A 16053-nucleotide genomic window follows, 5' to 3' on the forward strand; every position below is an offset into this window, starting at 1 on the left:
TAACCCTTGTTCCTGAGAAATGATGAAACGATGAAGTGCATTCGTGGCATGCTGGTTTAACCACAATAGGGCCTATATCATTTGTTACATTCACGAATGTAGCAATGTAGGCTTCCTATTTATTCACACAGTTCTATAGTCGATTGCGCGTTTACAGTCACCTTTTTCGCATAGGGCTACTGTGGCGGGATAGGACAGTAGGCCTACTGCAAACTTGGTGAAATGTGAAGAAATATTATTGCAAAAATACCAGGGATAGGCCTATATGACGGCGATGGCCCACATACAACCCTGTAACGTCGACGGAATATTTGCAGTCACATTTTCGCATGCTGTGAGAGGTCAGATAGGCCAACTGTAAACTTAGTGAAATTTGAGGACTAATGCATAAATAGCAGGGATATGGTGACGATAGCCAACAGACCAGAGGCCTGTTACATTATGTTTACCATGACTAACCAATAAAAATATACATGTATTTCTTTTTTTGCTTCCATTATTCAATAGCATATTTATTGTGTCCGTTTCGGCGTCATTGCCAACGCTATTCCTATCACCATGTGTAAACGCAACAGTATCTTTGGGTGCAGGCTGTGCGCCTCTTATGTTATTATATGCGTATATGTACGTATTAAATGCAGAAGCATATGAGTTTGTATGCCTATTACAGTTGACAAAATGGTGGTGAAAATGTAAGGATCAGTTATAAAGTAGCCTATGCCTATTCGACCTAAACGCACAAGGAAAAAAGGTCGCAGGCCCAAGACCTAACTAAGTACGGTTTTGAAATGAAGTGATTTACTTCTAATTTTATTTCGCATCTCGGGAGTTACCTCGTCTGGACAAAATAATAACACTAGCCGAAATATTTGCCTACTTCCTGGGCCTCTTAAATAGGCTATGCCATCACAAGTCTGTGCGTAATATCGCGCGTTACGCTGACACGGGGGAGCTAAGAATTCATTTGACATACAAAACTAAACCTATTTAGTCCGTCTATTCAAAAGCCAGACCAGGCCAAAACAGGGTCATATATAGGCCCTACACCCCAAGAAGAACCTACAGTAGTAGTAGGCCTACACAAGGTGCATAGCAACGCACAGCAGGTTTCAACATGGATTTTGGGGAAGTATGAAAAAGTGAATAAGATGAAAGAAAATATTTTCATTTCAAATAAATATTTTCACCTATATTTGATGCCCCCTTTTAAGGCTTTGTCTAAAACCAGTAAGCAAGGATAGCCGAAATGCTATTTTGGGGTTTCTCCTGCTTTTTTAAGGTTACTCATGGGCCCTCTCAACACGACACACATTTCCTTCCCCTGAGTCCATGGAAAAGAGCCTTTGTTTAACAGAACCAGAATCAAAGACTTACCCTGTATATCCAGGTAGGCCTACTGATGATGGTAATCCAGTTATTCCTAACACAAATTGTTCCCCTTTATATAGGAATTATTTATCAGTTCACTTTCCCTTTCCATGCAATCCAAAGACCACGTCGTCTGCAGATGCGGGGTGAAATGACATAAGAAAGCACAGACACTTTGGATTTGTCTTTTTACGAAAAAAAGAAGAAACTTTATTGAGCCCCAATCAACCCCATCCTTTGCCACTTCAAGTTACAGACGCTTCCAGTCCAGAACAATAAAAACAGCAGTTGAGAAACAGTACACGTCATGAATTGCCCCTTATAAATTCAGTAGTGCGGTTATAAATACGTTTGTATTCGTTTCACAGTATATCCCCCTCTACCTTTTGCGCTTCCAGCATGCTTTCCGAGGAAAACACAACACAGACAAAAAGACGAGCAAGTAGGTGGGAATGAATAATAGGTAGTTTTGTACACATCTAAGGTGTTTTGTTTATTTCTTTCTTTCTTTTTCTTACAAAAGGGATAAACGTAAAAAGTGCATCACCTGACTTACAGAAGGAAACACATCTACTGAAGCCATTTTACATATTCTAAAAAGAAAACACAAACAAACAAAAACATCACAGCTCTAACATTGTTTAGTCTCCAATAACCACTTTGTCGTTATTAGAGCTGGTAACACGTATGAAAATTGTTTACAATTAAATTCTATCGACTACAGAATAATAGCCTACAGAGCATTTTTAATGATGAGATGACTAGGCCTATTGACCCAATTCCTTGTCGGCTGGTTGTCCTTAGAGTTTCACCTGTCACGGCCAAAGTTGAGGGGACATGTCATCTTGCCCCCCACACTGAAAGGATATGTTCTTAAAGGATATGTTCACCATTTAAGCCTAGGAAGTCAGAATGTGTGCTCTGGACTCGACCCACGGTGCGAGGCTAGACCAACCCGCTATAGGGAAAATGCAATGCATTTCTGTAATGCAATACAGTGGTCCTCGCCGATTTTTTAAAAAAAATGTATTTGGCCATTTTAGATTTAGTCTCAACCTGCTGTAGAGTGGCTGCCAATGGACCTGTCCGATTGTGTCCCTAAAACCAACTTGGCTAAACCAAAATGGCTAAATGTGCTAAACGGAGACCATATCCTTTAATGACCCCTTTAACCATATTGAATGGAACATTACAGAATAGGTTAGAATAATATTCTACTCTGTTTCATTCTAGTCAATTCTCTCAAGCCATATTATCCTTCGGTCATGTCGATAGAAGTTGATTAGTTCAGAATAGAATATTCTCCAAATCTATTTCATTCCTCCATCATCTTCCCCAACATTATCCCTTCAAGTCATGATGATTAGAATAGAACAGAATAGAATGAATATTCTTCAATTCTCTTCCGTTTTATTTTCACACCGCATGCCATCCCACACCCACTCATGTGGACTAAACTGAAGGAGCCTAGAGTTTCTTAAAGTCCTCGTCCCCCGATGAAGCCTTCTTCTCGGCCTCTTGCAGGGCGCTCTCCCTCCGCTGCCTCTCGATCTCTTCCTGCTCGGCTTTGCTGCTGGGGAACTTGTCCTTGTTGTTCTCCTTCTTCCACTTCATGCGTCGGTTTTGAAACCAGATTTTCACCTGGCGCTCGGTGAGGGCCAGGGCGTGCGACACCTCGATGCGGCGCTTGCGGGTCAGGTAAGGGTTAAACAGGAACTCCTTCTCCAGCTCCAGCGTCTGGTAGCGGCTGTACGTCTGCCTGCCTCTCCTGCGCCCAGCGGCTGGTTATAGAAGATCCCAAGGCACAAAACACAAAGAGCACGCGTTATAGAAAACAAGCATGGGTGTAATTTCAGGTGTGGATGGTGGGGACCTGTCAATACCACTTTTGAGATGAACCTAGCTTATCCCCACCACTTCTTCAACAAATACAATGGGGGAAAAAATAGCTGACCCGGGCAATAGGCCTACCATAATAATGCCCTCACTACTTTCAAAGCCAAACATACACTTTTGAAAACAAGATCAGTATTGGTTGAGAGAGTGTTTGGGGAGGCCATTTGTTCGGTCACAAATTCAACCCAAAGACCACCTGCCTTGTCATATTTCCCATCTTTGGAAAATGTGCATGTGCACAAGCACGTTTTGAACAAGAACCATTGGAAAACATACTCATCCACTTATATAGTGCGTGCATATTCCATGCATAAAGCACGTTCCATGCATGTGCCAATTAGGTCTAAATATAGGTTAACAGCTGCCCATCCAGACAGAGGTGCACAGTACACAGGACCAAAAGCTACCAACAACCAGTTTAAGAAGTTAAGCATAATTGTGTTTATAAATGTTCAATTTCCAGACATAAGCTGAATGGAAGTGTACATTAGGGTTTCGAACAAAAGCCAAACAATTAAATAGCCCTATTACGCAACCCAAGAACAAGGATTGATAAGCCATTGAAGTCCTATAAATCTAGTTCCCAACTTTCAGTGCGCAATGAGCCTAAACAGCAGCCTAAACACCGTGTGCATTTTCAGTGACATCTACACAAAATCAATCAAGGTGATGCTGAAGGGGAAAGTTCGGAGTCACAATAAGTGCTGTTAGTTTGGCTCCAATTCACGTTTGGTTGTCATGAAATGCGCCATTGTCCTCTCCAAACTGTAAAAGCACTAGGAAATTACTATATTGCTTAATTGTGGGTAATTAGTTGCTTTATACCCTTTAAGACGCGTTGTTCCACACGGCTCGTTTGATCTCACACCCACTCACTCACCTTGTGGTCGCATCCAGGGGAAGAGTTGTGACGAGCACTGGTCGGCGCTGTCAGAATCATCCCCAAGCCCGGTGCCCTTCAGCCCGCAGTCAGCGAATGGGTTCAGCTCCTGACTCGGGTTCCCGAAGAAACTCTGCAGGGCATCCTGTCCGTAAAGGTTCCCCGTGGGATCCGCATGGTATGGCACGGCGCACGGGTTCTGCTGGTAAGGCGCGTGGGAGAGCGAGGACGTTCCGTGATGGTAAAACTCCGGTAACTGACTCGGATGCTGGAAAGTGGCGCCAGCTCCAGCTCCATAAACGACTGTGGGTCTGCTTCCAAGCTCCTGAGTAAATCCAGTACAATCGTAATAGTTCGGTGGCAATGTATCCCCACTTTTGTATTTAGTAAAAAGAGGGTTTACAAAATAAGAACTCATGTTTTTTTTCTCTCCCTGTTTTGGGGTGTGCAGTTGAGGTTTTGATCGTAAATTCAGAAGTTTCTTTCGCGTGACAGGGACTCAACCGTAAGTCATGAAACAATCCCGGTATGTAAATGAGAGAAGTCCCTCAATCTGAGATAATTCTTGAAACGTCGTAAATATTCATGCCAGTCAAAGACGTTATTACCATTTCTTTTTCCACGGGTTATCCCGCATGGCTGAAGCCTATGGGTCCAACAAGAATACAATAACCAATTGTGCTTCCCGACAGTTTACTCCATTTGGCGAGAAGTACCCTGGGCGAACACATTCATATCAGATATGTTTTTAGTCTCCCAATAATTTGCGTCCACTCTGAATCTCCAAGACGAGCGAGTCTCTTGCATCTCCCCAAAAAAGCGCGTGCTTGTGACTCACTGGAAAAGGACGAGAGAATGGAAATGGGGAAATGAAAAGAGGGAGAAGAGAGAGTGAGAGTGAGAGTGAGAGAAAGGAGGGGTGAGAAGAGAGAGGTGGAGTGAGAGTATCTTCGCACTGGTGAAGGCAAGTGTACTGGGAGTCTAGACTTGAGGAACTATGGCTTGTTGATCGGTTTTGAAGGTGATGGGAAGACGCATGTGTTGTACTTTTTTAAAAAGGAAATCCGTTTGTATTAGTCCAATCCCTGTTGTAGTTAAACTATTTAAAATGTTCATAATTAAGATGCAGTGTGCAGATTAAATCTTTATGGATTAGTATGTGCTATAATATTGTGTTATGAGTGCGCAAAAGTGGCCATTCAATGATTTTGATTTAGTTGTGATTGGCTCAAATGAACTGAAAGGCACTTACAGAGAGGGTATAAAATTAACTCCAGTTGTTTTGAATAGGTCATTTTGAAAGGAAAGGTTTATTGGTTATTTTGAAAAATAATCGACATCTTTTCTAACAAATCTGGGAATTCAAGCTTGCGTGAGGTCCCCCGTTTTTTGCTGGCATGGGTCTGTGTGAGACCTTGGTTAGACTGGCCGACAATGTCACCGTGTGGTGAGCTTCAGAAATAGCAGCCTAGAGAACATTAGCGGCTGTAGAGTGTAGGCTACAGATAGGCTTACAATAACCTACATTAAATAAACACACAGAAAATACAAACTTCTAAAGCTTGCGTTCTGCGAATGAATGGACAATTTTGTCTATAGCCCACTGATTTCCTTCTTCATAATGCCATCATCACAAAGGGACATCAAGATAGCATACTGCGTGCTGTGTCTTTTTTATGTGAAAACCGTGTCAACTTTAAGTGGGATGGTTTGAATCATCTCTGTCAGTGACATTCCCAAAAGCTGACTGCTATTTTGTTAAAATCATAAACAACTCTGACACTATAGGGCAAAAATAGGTAGGCCTATCTATTTGTGTATTGCTTATCTGTGCCCCTGTACCGTCATGTGACATGCCTGGGCCAACTTCTTTGGCCTGCTGAAATGATGGTTTGTAGTTTATGCTTTGTTTTTGTGTAGGGTATACAAAGGCCTTCTTACCCTTCATAGATTTAGGCTACATTATGAGACCAATATTTGGGACATCACACATTTGTTTCATAGACTAGGCCTAATGGCTATTTTGTCTGGTCAATCAAGGTCCGTCTAAAACTCATGGTTGTTCCATTGAGTTTAGATCAATTAAATGTTGACTAATAAGCCTATTGGGTGAAGAAGAAAAAAACAGGCCTATTAAGGTTATTATTTTATAAGGCTCATAACGACGATAATAATAGGTCTAGTAAGAACAACAACAACAACAACATCAATAGGCCTATTATTAACAGCAATTGTTTATTATGATGATTATTATTATTCTACTACTACTATTATTAGATTATTATTATTATTATTATTATTATTATTATTATTGTTATTATCATTATTATTATTATTATTATTAATACAAATTTATTGAAATCGTTTATGATTCGTTAAAACGAAATAATTCTGGGTTAGGCCATTATTTCAGCAGGCCGATATTGAAATATTGAAACTGTTCCCCAGTGGAATATTTGGGTCCGGTCAAGTTTTAAAACTCTCCTGCATGACTCTCTCTCTCTCTCCCTCCCCCTCTCTCTCTACACACACAGCTTTAGGATAATTATTTCATCATTTTTTAATTATCTAATAATAAAGTTTTACTATGCGTCACGTCATTTTTATCCCTTTATAAAACGGTCCAATAGGCTATACAAATTCCTTATAATTTCCTAAAAAGTATTAACCCCACTAAAATAACCACGGACTTAAGGAAAATGTTCAAAATGTATCCCATTCAGAAAATCTTTCTTTGTCCCTTTTATAACATGTCTTGGAAGAATGTATAGCATAATGCCTTTTGCGCATCAATAAAACACCTAAATAGGCCTATAATATTTTGTCTGAAGGAAATTCTGAAGGGTAGCCTACATAACGGTCTTTGTCGCCACACATCTAGACGGATGTTTTCTGCTTTTCCGAGGTGGACAAGGGGAGCCTTAAAAATAACACCAGGAATAACGAAATATGAGTTTATATCGCCCAAGGGAAGGTCCACAACAACGGATATGTCCAGCCTATTGCGCAACGACTTGAATGAACAAAAGCTGAAATATCATAAAAGGTTGACTAATAAATATTGTAGCCTAGTAGGCTATAACAAGATATTGTAGAAAACCAACTTTAATTCGTTTTTATTGCTAATGAATATGACCTTCATGTGACGAATTGTCTTTGTAAAAATAGGCCAAATGCATGTTCTTATTTTTTTTCTACAGACGAATATCAGTAGAATTCAGGCTCTGAACGAACACACAAGCACAGCAATGTAGTATTTACATCATGACTTAGGCTACAGCCTTTTGATAATATTTTCTTAATAATTGCACTTTCACTTTTAAAACTTTTAAAACTTTTTAAACCTCAAATTTCAACCAGGAAACTTATTAAGTTACTAATTAATGTGTTTTTTTCTGACGTATTTCTCTTTTAAAACCAGAGATGGCGAAAAAAAATGGTTTTAAAGAGAAAGAGAGAGAGAGAGAGAGAGAGAGAGAGAGAGAGAGAGAGAGAGAGAGAGAGAGAGAGAGAATACAGAAAAAGGGAAAATACTAGTGTTGTGCCCAGTTTCCCACCACCACAGTCTCTGAAGTCCCGCTTTTCTCCATGACCAACCCCAGTGAAGGCAAAAGTGGAGCAACAAAAACAGCAGTGTGGTTCATGCCTTACATTCATGAGATTTATTTGAGTGCTTTATTGCCCAGCGTCTCCAAGTGAGGTAATATGCTTTGAAGGATGTTTGTGCACAGTGATAAAAAAAAGAGACACACTCACACACACACACACGCACGCACGCACACACGCACACACACACACAAAAGGCTTGTCTGAAAGTACTTTGCATTCACACTCTCTCCCCCTGCACACACAAACTTGCATTTAAAAAAGAATCATCCACAGTAGCCTGAAATAGAGGATATTAACAGCATTTCAAATGTGCAATTCATTTATCTGAATTTGTAAAAAATAATCTCACCACAGCTCCTTTGAAGGTTAAAAAGTAATCTTTTTTGATGTTGTATTCTGTTAAAATAAGAGAATATGTCCAGACCATCAGAGAGAGCAGAGGATCTTTCTGAGAGTGTTTACCTCAGGCACAGTCTGCAACTGCAACTGCGTGCAGCATGTGTGCGTCTGTCTCTGTGTGGAATATAGTTGTGTGTGTGTGTGTGTGTGTGTGTGTGTGTGTGTGTGTGTGCATATGTGATGCTGGTGTCAGACCTTTGACCACGCTGTGGTGTTTCTGTAGAGCGTGTCAAAGTGAGAGTGTGTCTGTTGTGGCGATCTTTAATGCTTTGTGGACAGCGTGTCATAGTGTATGTGTGTGTGTGTGTGTGTGTGTGCGTGCGTGCGTGCTCTTGCGCTCCTCTGCGCTGCTGTGTGGGGTCAAGTTTGTGTCAGAGTGTGTGTGTCCATACGGTGCTGGGCTTCCTAGCCCTCTCCACTGTGGTGCTGTGTTGGGTCAAGTGCATGTCAGTGTGTGTGTGTGTGTGTGTGTGTGTGTGTGTGTGTGTGTGTGTGTGTGTGTGTGTGTGTGTGTGTGTGTGTGTGTGCGTGTCCTCAGCTGCCAGCGCTCTTCTCTGTGGTGCTGTGTTGGGTCAAGTCTGTGTCATAGCGGGTGGGAGTGTTTTTGCAGTATAGTGTGTGTGTGTGTTTGTGTGTGTATGTGTGTGTGTGTGTGTTTGTGTGTCCATACAGTGTTCTCCTCTGGTGCTGTGCCTCACTTTCTTGCCGTCCTCCATCTAATCTCATCTCCTGTGCGATGCGGGACCCGCCCCTGCTGCCGCTGCCGCCGCTGCCGTGGTGGCGGCTGCCTTGCGGAGGATGCGTCGCGGGGAGCCGCCAGAGGCCACGTGCAGCGCCAAGTCGGGCCGCGGCATGAGGGGGGCGGGCGTGGAGATGATGAAGAGGCCCTGGAGCGCCTTGGTGTCGGAGGAGGAGGCGGAGGTGGCACCAGCAGCGCCCGCACCCGCACCCACGGCAGAGTGAGGGGCGGCGGCGTGGCTGGCAGAGGGGGCGCCGAGGGGGGCACAGGGCAGACGGCCAGCCGCCAGCTGGGAGGAGGCGGCCGCCCGCGCCCGCACCTCTGCAAACGAGGAGCTCATGCTGCCGTGATGACCCACCACTGAGGAGAAACCAGACACAGGGTGGGGAATAGAGAGAGAGCAAGCCAGAGATTATTATATTATTATCTATCTGACGCTACTTACAAAAGAGAGACAGACAAAGAGGGAGAGAGACAGAGAGGGAGAGAGACAGAAAGAAAGAGAGAGAGGAGAGAGAGATGGAGAGAGACAGATTTCATTACAGTACATGAAATTTCTCTGACGCTTTTCCAAAGCGACTTACAAAAGAGAGCTAGACAAAGACAGTGAGAGAGAGAGGGGTAGAGAGAGACAGAGGAGGAGGAAAGAGAGAGAGAGAGATAGAGAGCAAGCGAGAATTACATCTGCTTTGTGTGACTTATAAAAGAGAGATAGAAAGAGAGCGACAAAGAGAGAGAGAGAAAGAGAGAGAGAGAGAGAGAGAGAGAGAGAGAGAGAGAGAGAAACAAAGAAAGTGAGATTGCACTCCATTTAGCGGAAAGTGATAGTCTCTGCATTACATTTTATTGTATTTTCTGTTGTTCTATGGCAAAGTCAAAATTAAAGCAAAACGAGAAAAAATTTAATGAAGCCTATGAAATTTAAATGAATTGTTTGATTATGCCTATATGGCAATACTTATAAATTAATTTGAAGCGTTTGTTTATTCCCTCATGGCAATTTAGGAATTTCTGTGATTTTAGTAGTAATGTGGTACATTTTTTTATTTGCTTACAAAATAGGCCTACATTAAATATTTACTTAGATAAATATGTAGTCTTCAGAGATGAACATTTACAGCTTAATGTAATTAATTTGTAATTTCATTCATCTGGTAAATTGCAAAATAAGGACAAGGACACTGCTTTCATTATTCCCAATGTGATTAGGAAAGTGACATGACAAAACTTGAAATTAAAATCTTTCAACTTTCATTAATTTATTTGTTATTTATTCCATTTCTTTATGCTCATATATTGGATTTTCAAGACTTCTACTATCACTAAATGGTCTTATTAAGGTTATTTCAATGTATCGTTTATTATAGAAATTATTTTTCTAAATCCAATTCAATTTAGTGTGAAAGTTTCCAAAGCCAATAGTTTTTAATCAACCAATATTTTTTTTTTTAACAAAATGAAAATGAACCCATACGAAATAATAAGCGAACCCACAAGTAGTTCAGTATCTCAGTAAGTGCCAATTCATTACAATTACAGCAATCGAACAGAAACTGTAGTCACACTTCCCCAAATTAATGCTTCACAAAAAACCTGTTTCAATGGTCGACACTGGAGGAAGCCAGGACCGTAACTGTCATCAAGACCGTCTTCATGGCCATTCAAGAGAACATCTCTTCAAAATAACGAGCTCCAAATGTAATTCTGAACTTCAACGTTATATTCTATGAACCCCTAAAAATGTGTTTGTCCTTTCCTCCATTCCTTTCCCACTGTTATAGGGGAGTACCCTGATAGGTTAAACAGCCAGTGCAATGGGAGGGAGCTGGAACTAAGACCTTGTTTACATTTATATGCATATTTTTCTGCTTGGGCTTATCTGCTTGGGCCTTTTGTTTACACTTAAACAGTTCTAGCTCCTTAAAACTGGAATTAAAATGAAGTTTTCTATAACGCACTGTGCTGATCCGCATGCTATGTTAACGGGATCATAATATGTAAATGTGTACAATTTAAAATAAACAAATAAATAAATAAATATCCACATGTGTAATCAAGGCCTAAGCAAGAACTGCTGTAACTGCCTGCCATTGCGCCTTTGTCTTTTTCTCATTCACCACGCACTAATAATAGGGGCCTACATATTATAAAATGTCAATAAAAGCATCTCAACTCACTTCCTCAGTGCGGACATGTATGAGGAATACATACAACAACAATAAAATTCAGTAATAGTCTCAGACGACAAAGAGAATGACAAAAGACACAGCCAGCACAAAGAAATAAAATAAAAAACATAGAAATAAAAACATATTATATTGCATTATATACTGTACACAGGTTTTAAAAAAATGCAGTGTTAATTAAACCCTATTCTGAGAATATGCAGTTTCAATTGATTTCGTGGTTATTCACCTGAGTGTTGAATAACCACTTGGAGTGTTTAATATAACAATGTTTTAGAACATATATGGTTTCAGAGTGTTCAACACTCAAACCGTTGAAATACAGTTCAATGAAACACTGAAATTGAGTGGGACCATATTCTCAGAATTGTGTTGAATGAACACAAGTGTGTAAAGCCAGGCACTCACTTGACCAGGGAACTCTCTGGGCACTGCTGGACCTCCGTGGCTCCATGACCAGTTGCCTCTCCCCCAGCATGTGCTCCTCCTCTGGGTCACGATGCAGCACGAACCCTGGGTGCTGCTGCTGGTGGTGGGGGTGATGATGGTGGTGGTTGTGGTAGGGGTCAGGCAGGGTCCCAGAGGCTGTGTGGTGGTGGTGAGGGCCGACCCTCTCCATGGGGGACCAGGACCAGAGGGGCTGGATGAGCTGGGACTGGATGTATTGGAAGCAGGGCTTTCCCCCCGGGGGCACCGGCCGCTGGATGATGGCGCAGTGCTGCTGCTTGGGCCGGCGCGAGAAGTCCGACAGAGCCTCCAGCTGGAGGGGAGCAGAGGAGAGGAAGAAGAGCAGCAATACAAACAATACAATTAGGTCTATTGCTCCGGTCCGGGTCATTTGCAGATCCTTCCCCATCTCTCTCTCCCCAATAATTTCCTGTCTCTCCTCCACTGTCCCGTCAAAAATGAAGGCAAAAAAGCCTTTTCAAAAAATGTGTCGCCCTGTCTGTCTCTCTCTCGCTTTGCCTTAACTTTCCCAAAGTGCATTGAGTCTATGTAAAAGTATGAAATGTGCTATATAAATAAATATACATTAAAACAAAAAAAAGAATTAGGTCAATTGCACACAAGATTAGCGATACAAACAATAGAATCCACACCAGGAAGATCGGCAATAGGGGGTTGCTGTGGTACAGCGCGGTAAGACACCGTACCATATGTGGGCGACCCGAGTTCAAGTCTGGCCTGAGTCATTTTTCCGACCCTACCCCATCTCTCTCTTCCACTTACTTCCTGTCATCTCTTTGCTCTCCTATCTACAATAAAGCCATAAAAAGCCCCCACAATAAATATTAAAACAAAGATTAGCGATACAATAGAACTATGTCTATTGCACACAATACTAGCGGTACAAACAATAGAACTCGCACAGATCAGCGACACAATATGATTACATGTGCTGCACACAAGATCAGTGAAACATATATTATAGAATTTATATGTGCACTTTAGGCTGATTACATGTACAAACCAATTAAATATGTCTCATGTAAACAGGCAAACAAATTGTATTATGTGGTTAAGACAGGTCAAACACACCTATTGAATGAAGAAACTGCTTTTGTAAACAGTTCCCTTGCATTCTTTTAAACCGATTACATTTTTTGAAAAGTTCAAAGTCATTTTAGTAACATAAACATTTTTCAAACATTTTTACATTTGAAGAGTTTAGATGCAAAACCCCCTAACTCCATTTCTGAAGACCTGCACTTCTATATTTTTAGAGAACCCCGTTGTTGGTTTGGTTTACATTCATGTACTTGATAATACATATAAATAGTTATATTACATAAATAAAATAAAGAAATATGCAATATTGATAGATTGTATTAAATAAAAATGAATTAAGATTATTTTCTGAAAAGGCACTTAGGGGGTTTTGCATCTGAACTCTTCATTTTAAAATATAATTAAAAGCTAAGTCCATACACTTAAGGATTTTTTTAAAACTCATAACTACACACATTTTAAGGATATTCATTATAAATAGGCCATTTCCATTAGTATGTACCTGTACAAGACTAGACACAATATTCCCCCCAGTTAGGTTATTTCAATATCAATCTTCCAATGTTATGAACAAAATTGAATTAAAAAAGTGTCTCATCATTTCAGTCATAATTTAAACCCATGGATTCATATGAAGGCATCTCAGTGCAAGCAGTTGGGTGTGGAAACTTGCGTCTGAAAGGTTGAAGATTGTCGCTGAACTGAAGAAGGCTTTTGTAGGAAAGGTGATCAAAAAAGAAGTTTAAATACTTTAAACTCTTGATAATATAATATAATATAATATAATATAATATAATATAATATAATATAATATAATATAATATAATATAATATAATATAATATAATATAATATAATATAATATAATATAATATACAAATACATCTCTATAGTTGACACATGGGTACCATATAATAAAAAATACTGGTACCATAGAATAAGCTGTCATAACTTATGCACATAGTAGATTAGAGTAGAATAGAATAACCTTATTAGTCCCGGAAATTGAAGAATATCTACAGTGTATGCAGTAGAGACAAAGAAGTGTATTCAGTCTCCTGACCTTGTTGGACTTGTGGTGGGGATCTAGGTTACTCTAATGTGTTTCCCTAAAGACTGGGTCAGGACCCACAGATGAGTCCTGGAAGATTTTTCTACTTTGGTCACCTTACATGATTCCCTAGTTCACCACCATCCCAGCGTTCTCCATCTAGCCTCAAAATAACCGCCACTAAAGGATTACTTCTAGTTCAATTAGACTATGTTCGTTGTTTAAACCTGGCCTAGTACTAACTGTAGTCAGACTGCATTAGGCCTATTGTGTCAACAATAAAATACCCTATAATATTCAATAATGGTCAACTCAATCTTTACTTTCTGATTAATGAATAATGTCTATTGACTTGGGTGACCAAAAAAAATGTGCATCCCCAGGAAAAAAAGTTTGTGAAACTGCTGTAAAAATGAATATGTAAAAAGCTACCTTTTTGGACTTGTGGTGGTGGTAGTGGTGGGGATATGGGCTACTGTAATGATTTGGTCTGATGATTGGATCGATGGTGGTGGTATAGGCTAATGTAATGAGGAGAATACTTCAATCAATGCAGTATACACTGAAGAATGTCATTGCTTTTGGAAACATTCCACAAAAACTCTTGGCTCCCACTGTGCTTTCTTCTTTATGATGCGTTAAGTGTGTTTATGTGCGTCTGGAACTATTATATGCCATTTTGACCAGGGGCCTATAATAAGACGCTGGTTCAGGAGTAAACCAGGTTAAGTCAAGAGGTAAATCATCTAATAGAAAAGCCTGGAGTCCCCATTTTCTCAATGGGACAACAATACTGGCTGCATAAAGGTTAAATGAAAGGAACAAAAACATTTGTAGATTCAGTATCTACCCGTAAAACCCTGATGAAGATCAGTACGGTCGAAACATGTTGGCTCTCTTAATCATATTTTAGCCCTAAGATAAAAAAGCCTTTTTAAATTCACTTCCTCTTTTTTCACTTGGAGTTGCCTGAATTATCCCTTTTTTGTTGAATTGGACTGACCCCCTTCACCCAAGAGCACCCAACATACTTAAAGAAGATACTGCGACTTTTTGAGCTACCAGCCATCTTGTGTTTTATACAATATCTACCTTGTTGGACTTGTGGTGATGGTGATGGTGGCGGTGGTGCTGGGGGTAGTCCACGGCGCAGGCCGCTGAGGATGAGGCCTGTGGAGGCGGGGGCAGCCCCCCCTTCAGCAGCTTGTAGACCTGGTCGATGACGCCCAGGTCCCTCAGCAGACTCTCGCGGTGACGTAGCTCCGTCAGCCGCGCCACCTCCTCCTCGTCCGATTGGTCCGCGGGGAGGGAGGCGGGCATGGGCATCAGCTGCGGAGGGAAGAAGAGCAGGGTGACGTGATCAAGTGACGTCGAGGCCGCATCAGCGAGAGTGATGGCGGTGATGGCCAACTGTCCTGCTCTGAACGAAGCATACGGCTATGGAGAATCAGCTTCTTATTGAAATGATTTAAAGCCAATATCAAGGAAAGACTATACTAAAAAAATATATTCTTGAAAAATATACACTACCCGTATCTCGTGATGATGAGTGATTTTTTTTAATTTTAGGAGGGGAGAGAGGAGCGCAGTTGTTGTGGAGAGAGATCAGATTTTTTGCTCAGAGATCTGCTTCCACCTGGTGGACACCACTAATACAGCATTTGTGCAGTAACCATAAAGGACGTTTTTGCACACCTCAGTTCAAATGGGTGCTTTGGAAAAACCAAAAGTTCAAAGTAGTGAACAAATATCCCACACACCGTCCATCGCACTTGTGATTTTACTGCTCACACCGTGTCAGCCGTTCTGACCCTCTTCAGATGAGTATCGGGATATTTGTTCACTACTTTGTACAGCAATGCAAAAGAGGAGGCAGGAGGTGTCGAGGAGAGGACGAGAGAAAAGAGTGGGGCACAGCTGTTGAGGAGGGAGATTTGATTTTTTGCACACAGATCTGCTTCCACCTGGTGGACACAGCTAGTATTGCACTTCTACAGCGAAGCAAAGACGAGGCCGGAGGGAGAGGGCCATTGGTTAGAGCGCAGTGGTTTTCAATCTGGGGGCCGGGACTCCTGGGGGCTGCGAGGGGGTGCTAGCAGGGCCGCAGCAAGTTGGAGGGAAAAGTAAAGCAAAACAAAGTAACAACCGTAATAATTGGATAAATTGAACAACAAATGTAGAATAAACAAAAATAACCAAGCTAAACACTATCCCCATTAGTTAAAGGATAACTCCAGCCAATTTCAATATGCAGTTGTAATGTTCACACTACCCTTGACTTGTCAGTATCCGTTGATGCTGCATTTTCCGGGGCTAGGCTGGAATCAACCTGTATATGGGGGGCCTTGTCAAGGTAAGTATGGGAACCCCCGGGGTAGCAGATGAAAAGGCAGGTGTGCAAGTCAAACTAGCTCCTC

General features: G+C 41.2%; 2 protein-coding genes across 3 annotated transcripts in view; both read right to left on the bottom strand.

Moving 5' to 3' along the window:
• Positions 1 to 2826: 2826 nt before the first annotated feature.
• On the bottom strand, positions 2827 to 4562 carry hoxb8b (homeobox B8b). Its single transcript, XM_063221127.1, has 2 exons — positions 4145 to 4562; positions 2827 to 3149 (listed from the first exon to the last, which is right to left on the bottom strand). Exons 1-2 carry the CDS (start codon positions 4560 to 4562, stop codon positions 2836 to 2838), a joined length of 732 nt encoding a protein of 243 aa, XP_063077197.1. The 3' UTR covers positions 2827 to 2835.
• Positions 4563 to 7783: 3221 nt separating this feature from the next.
• Positions 7784 to 16053, bottom strand: part of ttll6 (tubulin tyrosine ligase-like family, member 6) — a 37050-nt gene continuing 28780 nt past the window's right edge. For both annotated transcript variants that reach the window (XM_063221696.1, XM_063221697.1), the window contains 3 exons: positions 14729 to 14965; positions 11486 to 11837; positions 7784 to 9251 (listed from right to left, as the gene is read on the bottom strand). In XM_063221696.1, the coding sequence (XP_063077766.1) occupies positions 8875 to 9251; positions 11486 to 11837; positions 14729 to 14965 (966 nt within the window). In that variant the 3' untranslated portion in view covers positions 7784 to 8874. The remainder of the gene's footprint in view (positions 9252 to 11485; positions 11838 to 14728; positions 14966 to 16053) is intronic.

This window comes from Engraulis encrasicolus, chromosome 17 (genome assembly GCF_034702125.1).
Source record: "Engraulis encrasicolus isolate BLACKSEA-1 chromosome 17, IST_EnEncr_1.0, whole genome shotgun sequence".
NCBI lineage: Eukaryota > Metazoa > Chordata > Actinopteri > Clupeiformes > Engraulidae > Engraulis > Engraulis encrasicolus.